General features: G+C 42.9%; 2 protein-coding genes across 6 annotated transcripts in view; both read left to right on the top strand.

Annotated features, from left to right (window-relative positions):
• The window catches only part of LOC106600601 (rho GTPase-activating protein 12), a 140,834-nt gene extending 138,196 nt beyond the window's left edge, over positions 1 to 2,638 (top strand). For all 4 annotated transcript variants that reach the window (XM_014192092.3, XM_014192090.3, XM_014192094.3 and 1 more), the window contains one exon: positions 344 to 2,638. In XM_014192092.3, the coding sequence (XP_014047567.2) occupies positions 344 to 515 (172 nt within the window). In that variant the 3' untranslated portion in view covers positions 516 to 2,638. The remainder of the gene's footprint in view (positions 1 to 343) is intronic.
• Positions 2,639 to 3,188: 550 nt separating this feature from the next.
• Positions 3,189 to 9,310, top strand: LOC106600603 (uncharacterized). Of its 2 annotated transcripts, XM_014192095.3 has the most exons (4): positions 3,189 to 3,623; positions 3,723 to 3,806; positions 5,213 to 5,347; positions 7,116 to 9,310. In XM_014192095.3, the coding sequence occupies exons 1-4, from the start codon at positions 3,245 to 3,247 to the stop codon at positions 7,397 to 7,399; spliced, it is 882 nt and encodes a 293-aa protein (XP_014047570.3). In that variant the 5' UTR covers positions 3,189 to 3,244; the 3' UTR covers positions 7,400 to 9,310. The 2 variants fall into 2 exon arrangements, with proteins under 2 accessions (XP_014047570.3, XP_082829648.1); XM_082973522.1 differs by lacking the exons at positions 5,213 to 5,347; positions 7,116 to 9,310 and adding an exon at positions 4,182 to 5,206 and having other exon boundaries at positions 3,457 to 3,623.
• Positions 9,311 to 12,742: the final 3,432 nt, after the last annotated feature.

The raw sequence follows: 12,742 nt of genomic DNA, 5'->3' as shown, positions 1-12,742 counted from the left end.
TCTCTCTCTCTTTGTCTCTCTTTGTCTCTCTTTGTCTCTCTGTCTCTGTCTCTCTCTGTCTCTCTCTGTCTCTCTCTGTCTCTCTCTCTGTCTCTCTCTCTGTCTCTCTCTCTGTCTCTCTCTCTGTCTCTCTCAATGTCTCTCTCTCTCTCTCTCTCTCTCTGTCTCTCTCTCTCTGTCTGCTGTCTCTGTCGCTCTCTCTCTCTCTCTCATACTGTGCTTTTACTTACTTTCATCGCCTCTTGCCAGGCCGTCAATGTGAAGAAGAAGTTGCGTTTAATTTAACTGCCTGGTTAAATAAAGGTTAAAGAAAATAACTTGATCTCTCTCTGTCTGTCTGCAGGGTGATTGACCACGGCGAGGAGAACCGTATGACGACCCAGAGCGTGGCCATAGTGTTTGGCCCCACCCTGCTCAGACCCGAGACAGAGACCTGGAACATGGCTGTACACATGGTCTATCAGAACCAGATAGTGGAGCTCATCCTGCTGGAGTACGAGGGTATCTTTAGGTAGAAACCAGAGGGGAGACTTTTCCCCGTGTACAGATCTAGTACCAGCTTACGCTCCCCCAATCCTAACCTTAACCATTGGTGGGGAGAATGCCAAACTGACCCAGGATCAGTGTTTGTTACGGTCTATGGTAATGAATACAACCCCGGCCTACTCTCTGAACAACACCACCACCATGACCATACAGAGCTCTCAACCCAGCGCAACCAGACCAAACCCAAGCCTCATCTTCCTCTAACGCGTGGTCATTCACAGCACACCTCAGATTCCATCTCCCACAGACCAAACCTGTATGAATACATGGCAAAAACAGAGGTGGACTTATTATCCACGACCAATAAACCAACCAAGTTGAGACTCTTTGCACTTAGCTGCAAACATGTATGCTTCCCCCCTCCTCTTCTCACCATGGCTGGATTTGTGGGACTTTCTGCCAAAGACAAAAAGACAAAAATCCACTTCTGTCTATACACTGGATTTCCATGGCCCGTACCTGAGTTAGCCTCTCGGCTGGATAGACTGGCCGAAGGATACTGTCCGGATGGAGCGTTGAAGAGAGGACAGACACTATATTATGGTTAGGGTGGAGTAACAACCTTGATATGTTCAGGAAAGGTGGGTCTGTCAGGCAGGCCTCAGTAACCTCAGTCTCCCAACAGTGGCATCAGTATTGCAGGGGGAGGGTCTATCTATCCACTATTCTGGCTGCACTAGACAGTATTTAGCCTACACTGTACAGTATATTTACCTGTTAAGGACATACAGACCAGACTGTATAAAGAGTTCTGTCTGTCTCTTGCTTGGTCTCTCTGTCTGCTGGGACACCTTCAGCTCCTCTACCAACACAATGTCTGCATCCCAAAACGACTTCTGAACAGAGCCCTATGGGCCTTGGTCAAAACTGAAAATAGTGAGCTATATAGAGAATAGGTTTGGTGGCATTTGGGACTCAGGCAATAAAATACTTTACCTTTATTTTCTATATGCTGTTCGTTCAGGCACCTCTTCTCTCTGTGGGCTCAACTAGAGAATCAATGAATGTCTGTAAATAAAGTGGCTTTGTCTCCCTCTGCTGTTTCTAAAGTAAAGAGCTGGGAGAGTGTGGTGCATCCCAAATGGTACTCTACTCTATATAGTGCATCATCAAAAGTAGTGCACTATATAGGGTATAGGGTGCCATTAGATATGCAGCCGGTATGTACCTGTATGTCATGTAATGAGCTATGTGGTAGACTCTTACCTCCTAATACAGCCCTGTGTGTGCGTACATTTGTGTGTGCGCTTGCGTGTCTGTGTAAAGGCCACAGCACGCATCAGAAATGACCCATCTCCTCTAAAATACACACTTCTTTTCTCTCTCTCTCTGGAGATACTGGAAGCAGTCCGTTTTACACTACTCAAAGGTAGTGCACTATATAGGGACTAGGGTGCCATTTGGGATGCTACCACTGACTCATGGTTTTACTTCAGCCATTCATACCAAAACTGCTCTGCTTCTCTGGTTTTTAGAACAAGTCCTCTCCTATCAGTCAGATAACTTAAAAACACAGAAATGGTACTCAGATGTGTATATCTTTGGACTGGTTGTAAATGTATTATAATAAGGCAAGCAACATTTAATAAATAAATGTAAGCAACGTGTGTGAATGTGTGTGTATGGACGGAGGACTGATGGACAGGATGTCCGTAATACAGGATGTTGTACAAATGTCTGATAGTACTTAAAGTACGACTTTTTGGTGACCATTAGAAAATGGAGGAAGCAAACATGTATATTTAAGATCCATTCCACAGAAATTATATGAACTGTTTAGGGTTGAAAAATTCCAGTAACTTTCCTAAAATTCCCAGGTTTTTCAGAAATCCCTGTTGGGAGGATTCTCCGGATATTCAGCAATTTCCTCCTGATTCCGGGAACATTCATACCAGGATTGTTGGAAAGCCTGGGAATTTGGGGAAAGTTACTGACATTTTACAAACCTAGAACTATTATATGAACTGCGCTTTTAAAAGTTTAGCTGTATTTTTGGTAAGTGGCACATTTTGAATGTAATTATTTTCCAAACTGCTGTTCATAACTTCTTTGTTTAATTGGAATAAAGGCCTCCATTGAGACCCTGTAAAAACCTGTGGCAGTCTTGTTTTATCACACGTTCCCGTCTGATATACACGCACACATTTCTGCACACGTGAGCACTGATACCTTCAACCAAAAATGTGCACGTTTCCTCCATCCATGCACACCATCCATGCACACGAGGCAAAGTTCATTCAGATGGGGCTTGTTGATACTGTATATCATGATATGAGTTTTTGCTGAGAGGGCACATGTCTCTAACTTTGTTGATTGGAAACATTTCTACTTGACTTTTGTGATGAAAAATATGATTAAATCATTCATATACTTCCATAGCTAATGATTAGAAAACAATCTCTTGAAATGATAACAAATTCAGCCAAAAGGCAAAGGTTGATTCATTTAATTGTGTCTTGGGAATACACTTATTGGTGTTTTTTGTTCTGCTTTCTGTGTCGCATGGTTTATTATAGGACCAAATCAGATAAGTAATCTTGTGGTGAATCAGTTTGATTTACCACCTTATTGTTTGGCTTCATATCTGCACGTGTCCCAGTTATCACCAGGTTATGGTTTAAGAGGACAGGATATAAAGGGGACAGCTGAGACAATAACAGCAGAAATAACCACAAGAAGAGGAAATCACCATCAAGGAATGAGAATGAAGAGTGTGGTAGCTCTGCTGGTGTTGCTGCACTGCTGTCTGTCTGGAGCCCAGGTCCACAAAGACAGAGACAGAGTCAGTGTGAATGAGATCCATCAGTTTGACTATGAGGATGGAGAGAGCAGAGGGAATGACATTCAGGTTGACAAACAAAGAGCGGAAGCTGCAGCCACAACACACAGCCAGCAAACCTGCCAGCCTGACATCCACATTGTGCTGAGAGAGATGAACACCATGATGGTGGAGCAGAGAGTTGAGCTGAGACACACGAAGACTGAACTGGGAGCCATGGAGGCCCGACTGAGAGCCAGTGAGAGCCAGGTGGAGGAACTGAAATCCAAAGTGGAGGAACAGACTAGAAGGAATGAAGGTTAGCTAAATAATACAGAAGGTAATAATACTAGGTATGGATTATTTCATAAATATGTGACTGTTTATCTCGCACATTGTTTTGTACATCTAATTTCAGCACAAGCAGTGGAACTAAGCTCCATGGAGACTCGTTCTAACATAACTGAGAGCCACGTTGAAGTTCTGAAGAGACATATTGAAGGTAATAGTTAGAGTAATGTTTGAAACACTTTTTAGCATAACGTTTGCCACCAGAAGTGAAACAGCAGACCAGTAATGTTTCCTATGTGCATAAAGCCTAGCTAATTCTGTTAATCGCTGACAAGATGGTTTCATTGTGATGATCTGAATGACTGACCTTATTGTTGATGACATGTTTGATTTGGCGTGGCGAGAATCTGTCTCCGCACCATGCGCTCTCACCACTGGTGTCCCCCAGGGCTCTGTTCTAGGCCCTCTCCTATTCTCGCTATACACCAAGTCACTTGGCTCTGTCATATCCTCACATGGTCTCTCCTATCATTGCTATGCAGACGACACACAATTAATCTTCTCCTTTCCCCCTTCTGATAACCAGGCGGCGAATCGCATCTCTGCATGTCTGTCAGACATATCAGTGTGGATGACGGATCACCAGCTCAAGCTGAACCTCGGCAAGACGGAGCTGCTCTTCCTCCCGGGGAAGGACTGCCCGTTCCATGATCTCGCCATCACGGTTGACAACTCCCTTGTGTCCTCCTCCCAGAGTGCTAAGAACCTTGGCGTGATCCTGGACAACACCCTGTCGTTCTCCACTAACATCAAGGCGGTGACCCGATCCTGTAGGTTCATGCTCCACAACATTCGCAGAGTACGACCCTGCCTCACACAGGAAGCGGCGCAGGTCCTAATCCAGGCACTTGTCATCTCCCGTCTGGATTACTGCAACTCGCTGTTGGCTGGGCTCCCTGCCTGTGCCATTAAACCCCTACAACTCATCCAGAACGCCGCAGCCCGTCTGGTGTTCAACCTTCCCAAGTTCTCTCACGTCACCCCGCTCCTCCGCTCTCTCCACTGGCTTCCAGTTGAAGCTCGCATCCGCTACAAGACCATGGTGATTGCCTACGGAGCTGTGAAGGGAACGGCACCTCCATACCTTCAGGCTCTGATCAGGCCCTACACCCAAACAAGGGCACTGCGTTCATCCACCACTGGCCTGCTGGCCCCCCTACCTCTGAGGAAGCACAGTTCCCGCTCAGCCCAGTCAAAACTGTTCGCTGCTCTGGCACCCCAATGGTGGAACAAGCTCCCTCACGACGCCAGGACAGCGGAGTCAATCACCACCTTCCGGAGACACCTGAAACCCCACCTCTTTAAGGAATACCTAGGATAGGATAAAGTAATCCTTCTAACCCCCCCCCCCCCCTTAAAATATTTAGATGCACTATTGTAAAGTGGTTGTTCCACTGGATATCATAAGGTGAATGCACCATTTTGTAAGTCGCTCTGGATAAGAGCGTCTGCTAAATGACTTAAATGTAAATGTATGTAATTTGACCCAGAGGTTTCAACATTATTCAGTTTGCAGTTACCAGGAATTAGTAATATTGACTTATCTACATTTGACAGACATAAAGGTGGCTTTCTCCGCCTCACTTGGAGGACCTGCTTTTAGTGGACAAGTTGGACCCTTCAACACTGGAACCACCCTGGTCTACAGAAATGTCTACACAAATATTGGCAACGCTTATAACCCCACTACAGGTACAGTAAATTATACACATCACCTGTTGTCACAGACACTTTGTAACCAAATTACAGTGCCTTGCAAAAGTATTCACCCCCCTTGGCATTTTTCCTATTTTGTTGCATTACAAACCTGTAATTTAAATGTATTTTTATTTGGAATTCATGTAATAGACATACACAAAATTGGTGAAGTGAAATGAAAAAAATAACTTGTTTCAAAAAATTCTAAAAAAGAAAAAATGGAAAAGTGGTGCGTGCATATGTATTCACCCCCTTTGCTATGAAGCCCCTAAATAAGATATGGTGCAACCAATTACCTTCAGAAGTCACACAATTAGTTAAATAAAGTCCACCTGTGTGCAATCTAAGCGTCACATCATCTGTCACATGATCTCAGTATATATACACCTGTTCTGAAAGGCCCCAGAGTCTGCTAAACTACTAAGCAAGGGGCACCACCAAGCAAGTGGCACCATGAAGACCAAGGAGCTCTCCAAACAGGTCAGGGACAAAGTTGTGGAGAAGTACAGATCAGGGTTGGGTTATAAAAAAATATCTGAAACTTTGAACATCCCACGGAGCACCATTAAATCCATTATTCAAAAATGGGAAGAATATGGCACCACAACAAACCTGCCAAGAGAGGGCCGCCCACCAAAACTGACAGACCAGGCAAGGAGGACATTAATCAGAGAGGCAACAAAGAGAACAAAGATAACCCCGAAGGAGCTGCCAAGCTCCACAGCGGAGATTGGAGTATCTGTCCATAGGACCACTTTAAGCTGTACACTCCACAGAGCTGAGCTTTATGGAAGAATGGCCAGAAAAATAGCCATTGCTTAAAGAAAAAAAATAAGCAAACACGTTTGGTGTTTGCCAAAAGGCATGTGGGAGACTCCTCAAACATATGGAAGAAGGTACTCTGGTTAGATGAGACTAAAATCAAGCTTTTTGGACATTTAAGGAAAACGTTATGTCTGGCACAAACCCAACACCTCTCATCAACCGGAGAACACCATCCCCACAGTGAAGCATGGTGGTGGCAGCATCATGCTGTGGGGATGTTTTTCATCGTCAGGGACTGGGAAACTGGTCAGAATTGAAGGAATGATGGATGGCGCTAAATACAGGGAAATTCTTGAGGGAAACCTGTTTCAGTCTTCAAGAGATTTGAGACTTGGACAGAGGTTCACCTTCCAGCAGGACAATGACCCTAAGCATACTGCTAAAGCAACACTCGAGTGGTTTAAGGGGAAACATTTAAATGTCTTGGAATGGCCTAGTCAAAGCCCAGACCTCAATCCAATTGAGAATCTGTGGTATGACTTAAAGATTGCTGAAAACGGGTGGAACCCATCTAACTTGAAGGAGCTGGAGCAGTTTTGCCTTGAAGAATGGGCAAAAGTCCCAGTGGCTAGATGTGCCAAGCTTATAGAGACATACCCCAAGAGACTTGCAGCTGTAATTGCTGCAAAAGGTGTCTCTACAAAGTATTGACTTTGGGGGGTGAATAGTTATGTATGCTCAAGTTTTCCGTTTTTTTTGTCTTATTTCTTGTTTGTTTCACAATAAAAAAATAATTTGCATCTTCAAAGTGGTAGGCATGTTGTGTAAATCAAATGACAGAAACCCCCCCAAAGTAAATTTTAATTCCAGGTTGTAAGGCAACAAAATAGGAAAAATGCCAAAGGGGGTGAATACTTTCGCAAGCCACTATGTATAGTTTCATGTTGTATGTTACTCTGCATCTACAAAAAAGCCTAAATGTTGTGTTCTGATACAGGGATCTTCACAGCACCAGTGAGAGGACTCTATCTGTTCAGGTTTTACATCTTTGCATGGGGTGATGATTCAGTTCCTATAACCACGGCCTTGTTTAAGAATGGACATCAAATAGCTATGGCATTTGCTCGCCAAGCTGCTGGTAGTGTTAATTCCTCCAATGGAGTGTCACTGCTGCTGGAGGTGGGAGATGTGGTCTACGTGCATCTCTGGGCTGAGCGGCAGATATTTGACAATGTAAATCGCCTCAGCACCTTCAGTGGTCACCTGCTTTTCACGATGTAAGAGGATTGTTGCAGTCATTTTATTTCAATATCAAATCATTTCTGGGTGACAATGAAGTACCTTACTGTGATAGATTTCAATTATAATGGGCAACAATTGCTTTTTAGCAGAAAACTATTTCTCAAGCAAGACGTTTGCTTGGTCTGTGTGTGGTCTGAGTAGAGAAGAGAAAACTGAAAACTAGATTTTATTGGCAGAGGTTTGTAACTCTCTTTGTTATTGGTCTACTATTATTAACCAATTTACTGCATGGTGATGTCACCATGGAAAGCTGAAACTCCCTACCTGAACTTATCCAATAAGAAACATTTGTTTTTTCGTTTTCTGTTGCAAAACGTTTTGTTACAGTCTATGGTAATGAATACAACCCCGGCCTACTCTCTGAACAACACCACCACCATGACCATACAGAGCTCTCAACCCAGCGCAACCAGACCAAACCCAAGCCTCATCTTCCTCTAACACGTGGTCATTCACAGCACACCTCAGATTCCATCTCCCACAGACCAAACCTGTATGAATACATGGCAAAAACAAAGGTGGACTTATTATCCACGACCAATAAACCAACCAAGTTGAGACTCTTTGCACTTAGCTGCAAACATGTATGCTTCCCCCCTCCTCTTCTCACCATGGCTGGATTTGTGGGACTTTCTGCCAAAGACAAAAATACAAAAATCCACTTCTGTCTATACACTGGATTTCCATGGCCAGCACCTGAGTTAGCCTCTCGCCTGAATAGACTGGCCGAATGGAGGATACTGTCCAGATGGAGCGTTGAAGAGCAGAGGACAGACGATATATTATGGGTAGGTTGGAGTAACAAACAAATGTTCAGGAGAGGTGGGTCTGTCATACAGGCCAAAGTAGTGCTGAGGAGTATTTCTGTCTGTAATAAAGCCCTTTATGTGGGGAAAAACTCATTCTGATTGGCTGGGCCTGGCTCCCCAGTGGGTGGACCTGGCTCCCAAGTGGGTGGGCCTATGCCCTACCAGGCCCACCCATGGCTGTGCCCCTACCCAGTCATGTGAAATCCATAGATTAGGGCCTAATGAATTTATTTCAGTTGACTGATTTCCTTCTATGAACTGTAGAATCTTTGGAATTGTTGCATGTTGAGTTTACATTTTCTTTCAGTATATATGAACTATTCAGGGTTGCAAGATTCCAGTAACTTTCCCAAAACTCCCACGTTTTTCAGAAATCCCCAGATATTCTGCAATGTCCTCTTAATTCCTGGAACATTCAAACCAGGATTTTTGGAAAACCTGGGAATTTGGGGAAAGTTACTGGAATTTTGCAACCCTAGCACTATTATATGAATTGGGGTTCTGGAAGTTTACCTGTATTTTCAGTAAATGGCATATTTTGAATGTAATTATTTCCCAAACTAGATGCTGTTTATGACTTCATTGTTAGATTGGAATAAAAGCCTCCATTGAGACCCTGTAAAAACCTGTGGCAGTCTTGTTTTATCATAAGTTCATGCAAATTAATTCAGTCATTGCTGCATCTCTCGTCTGACACACGCACACACACATTTCTGCACACGTGAGAACTGATACCTTCAACCAAAAACGTGCACGTTTCCGCCATCCATGCACACAAGGCAAAGTTCATTCAGATGGGGCTTGTTGAGACTGTATATCATGATATGAGTTTTTACGAGGGCACATCTCTTTTTGTTGATCGTAAACATTTTAAAAAAAATATGACAAAATAATTCCTATACTTCCACACCTAATGATTAGAATACAATTTTTTGAAATGATAAGAAAACAACTTAAAGGCAAAGGTTGATTATTGTTAATGTGGTCTTGGGTATACGCTTCTTGGCATTCTTTGTTCTTTTTTTTGTGTCACATGGTTATCCTTGGACCAAATCAGATAAAAGTAATCGTGGTGAATCAGTTTGAACTTTGTTTGGCTTCATATCTGCACGTGTCACATTTATTCTGTAAGGGCAATTAGCATAAAAACTCTAAAGACTTCTAAGGTAAAATGTTGGATTCACCACTGCTCTTGGTCCATTTCAGCTACAAACACCACCCCAACATTGACATGTGCAGACTGACTGAACTTAGATGGCTTCAACAGAGCTATTGGCCACCATTCCTACTTTATAAACTATAAAGCTTGCTGTATCCCCATTCATTTCAATGGCGGAACGCAGGCTTCAACATTCTAAACTGAAATCCCTGCCACAAAACCTTCAGAATGTTCAAACTAAAAACATTTTGAGAACTTAAAATTACAGTACATTACAGTAACTCCACACCTACAAACTACCCTAAGACCTAGCCCATAGCGTATGACAACCCTATTACTACCATTACCAATACTACCATTACTACTGCCTTCACTACCACTACTTCACCATGAATACTTCACTAGCTCTGGGCAAGTTCTGGTCCAGGATGTAGCTAGCTCAGGTCCGCACTAGCTCTGATCTATCTCTGGTCCGCACTAACTAGCTCTGGTGTAGAGTGTTGCTGGTAACTGGCTAAATATGGTCTGCACTAGCTGTGGTCTAGCTCTGATCCAGGATGTAGCTAGAAGTATTGGTCTCGCTCTGGTCTTCACTAACTAGCTCTGGTCTGCACTAGCTGTGGTCCAGCTCTGGTCCAGGGCTTAGCTAGTAGCTAGCCAGCTCTGGTCCAGCTCTGGTCCTGGGCATAGCTAGTGCCTAGCTAGTTTTGGTCTACACTACCTCTGGTCTGCACTAACTAGCTCTGGTCCAGGGCATAGCTAGTAGCTAGCTAGCTCTTGTCCAGCTCTGGTCCAGGGCGTAGCTAGTAGCTAGCTCTTGTCCAGCTCTGGTCCAGGGCATAGCTAGCTAGCTAGCTCTGGTCTGCTCTAGCTCTGGTCTGCACTAGCTCTGGACCAGGCCATTGCTAGTAGCATTGGTCTAGCTCTGGTCCACATTAAAAGTATCAGCGCTCATGTGTGTGCACAAATGTGTGTTCACAAGTGTGTGTGTGTGTTTGAGAGAGAGAGAGAGAACACGTGTATGACATGATAGGAGGGCTGAGCACTCCCCCATTTTCATCGACGGGGCTGTAGTGTAGCAGGCTGAGAGCTTCAATCTATCCAAATAGAAGCCTCAAACAAGGTTCTAAAGACTGGCTTCTAGTGGAAGCCATTGGAAGTGTAAAATGACCCCACAGACACTGTAGTTTGGATAGGCAATCACTTGAAAAACTACAAACCACTTCCTGGTTGGATTTTTCCTCAGGTTTTTGCCTGCCATATGAGTTCTGTTATACTCACAGACATCATTCAAACAGTTTTAGAAACTTCAGAGTGTTTTCTATCAAAATCGGCTAATAATATGCATATCTTAGTTTCTGGGCATGAGTAGCAGGCAGTTTACTCTGGGCACGTCAGTCTTCCAAGCTACTCAATACTGCCACCATCCATAAGAAGTTAAATAATATACAAAATAAATAAAATAAAATCAGTTTAGATACACAGCCTAGCTACACATAGTAACGTGATATGTGAATGCTTCCATACAGCTGTTACACCTGATAGCAATATTTTAACTAACCTTTTTTTGGCGATACTTTTATTGTTCTAGATTTGTAAGAAACTTGTCTCTCCGTGTCCAGTTGCAGGTGGAACTCCAAAAAACTGAGAATATACAGAAAGATATTAAATCCCCTTTTTGCACAGAGTGAGGAGTTCCCTCGACATCTTAGCTGCAAGACATCTTGCATTTCCCAACATCTTTGCAGGAACTAGTCGTTTCTATGCCACGCTGCCATATGCAAATATTTGACTCTGGGCCCGAGTATTAGGCAGTTTACTCTGGGCACGCTTTTCATCCGAAAATGAAAATACAGCCCCCTATACCCTAAAAGGTTAATACTCCCCACAAATTGAAAAGCATTGGATTGGTGTAGGCATGGGCTAAACTAGAAGAAGTTTCCACAATATTTTGTATACCAGTCATTTCCTTTCAAATCCATGAAGGGAAGAGAACAAGTGCACACGTTTGGGGAAAGGTTTGATTATTGGGACATACGCCTTGTTTTTGGTTAGGTTAGTTGTTAATCAATGATCATCAGTGTTATAGGGTCATATGAAGCAGGAGGGGGGCAGTTCTGCATTGTACCCCACCCCAATGCCTCCAGCCTTATGCAAGACCAGTCCTGTGTGCTGTAAGTGCCATTGAACAGTGTTATTTTTACTTCACAGATGTAGCCAGTACATCTTTCAATCTGCGCAAGGCCCATATTGAATAATGTTTGTTTACTTGCTTGGACACATTTTTTGTTAAATTGTGCTTCATCCCAAATGGCACCATTTTCCCTATTGGTGCACTATAGGGCTCTGTATGTAGGGAAAAAGTGGCCATTTGGGATGCGGCCAATATAGCATGAATAAGGAATCTTTCATGTGTGTGTGTGAACAAAAAGTGACAAAGAGAATAAGATGGAAAGGTTTTTACTGTATTTAAGGGGGATTTTCCTGTGTTGGAGCGTCAGCCATTATTAGTGTGCACTTGTTTTAAAAAATGGTGGCAAACTAACCCTCACTTCAGGTAACAAATGTTAGTGAATATGGTCCCTGTGTTTTATGACGTGTTTCAGTTGATTTTACCTAACAGTGTTACTTAATTCTTTCAGTTTGGCTTTAGTACTTTTTTCTATGTGTGCATTTTCAACAATGGCAGTATTAGAACCCTTTTCACTGATGAAAGTGTACCTATTTAGTTTTTAGAGGACTTTTTATATTTATGTGTCTTATTTTTATATTTCTTTATGGTTATTTATTTATTTATGAATGACACACATTGTAGTGTACAATACTGTAGTTTGAATTGATACAATAATAATATATTTTAGCATGAAAAATTATTTGAAGGTCAACGAATCCAGAGCGGTCTGAAGTACAGCTCTAGGAGTCATGAAGTTTGTTTTAAAAAAAATAACCTGAAGTATTACGTTAACATGATGTCTGTGAGGAGTTCCCTCGCCATCTTAGCTGCAAGACATCTTGCATTTCCCAACATCTTTGCAGGAACTAGTCGTTTCTATGCCACGCTGCCACATGTAGAAGTCGATGGCAGCGCATCACATAGTGCGACCAAAACAGATCTACATACTGAGGCAAGAGGCATTTCTCACTCGATACAAAAAGTGAATTTTATATTTTTCTGAATATTCTCTGGTTTTTGGAGTTTCATCTGCAACTGGGCACAGAAGTTTATGGGACAAGTTTCTTCCGAATAGAAATGGAAGGAAGTGTCGCCAAGAAAAGGTTAGTTGAAAAATTGCTGACGGGGCTTTCCACTAGCTAAGGAAGCATTCAAATATCACAGTTACAATGTGTAGCTAC

Source organism: Salmo salar, chromosome 03 (genome assembly GCF_965601325.2).
Source record: "Salmo salar chromosome 03, fSalSal1, whole genome shotgun sequence".
Taxonomy (NCBI): domain Eukaryota; kingdom Metazoa; phylum Chordata; class Actinopteri; order Salmoniformes; family Salmonidae; genus Salmo; species Salmo salar.
The sequence above is the reverse complement of the archived record's forward strand: the minus strand, read 5'-3'. Positions and strand labels throughout refer to the sequence as shown.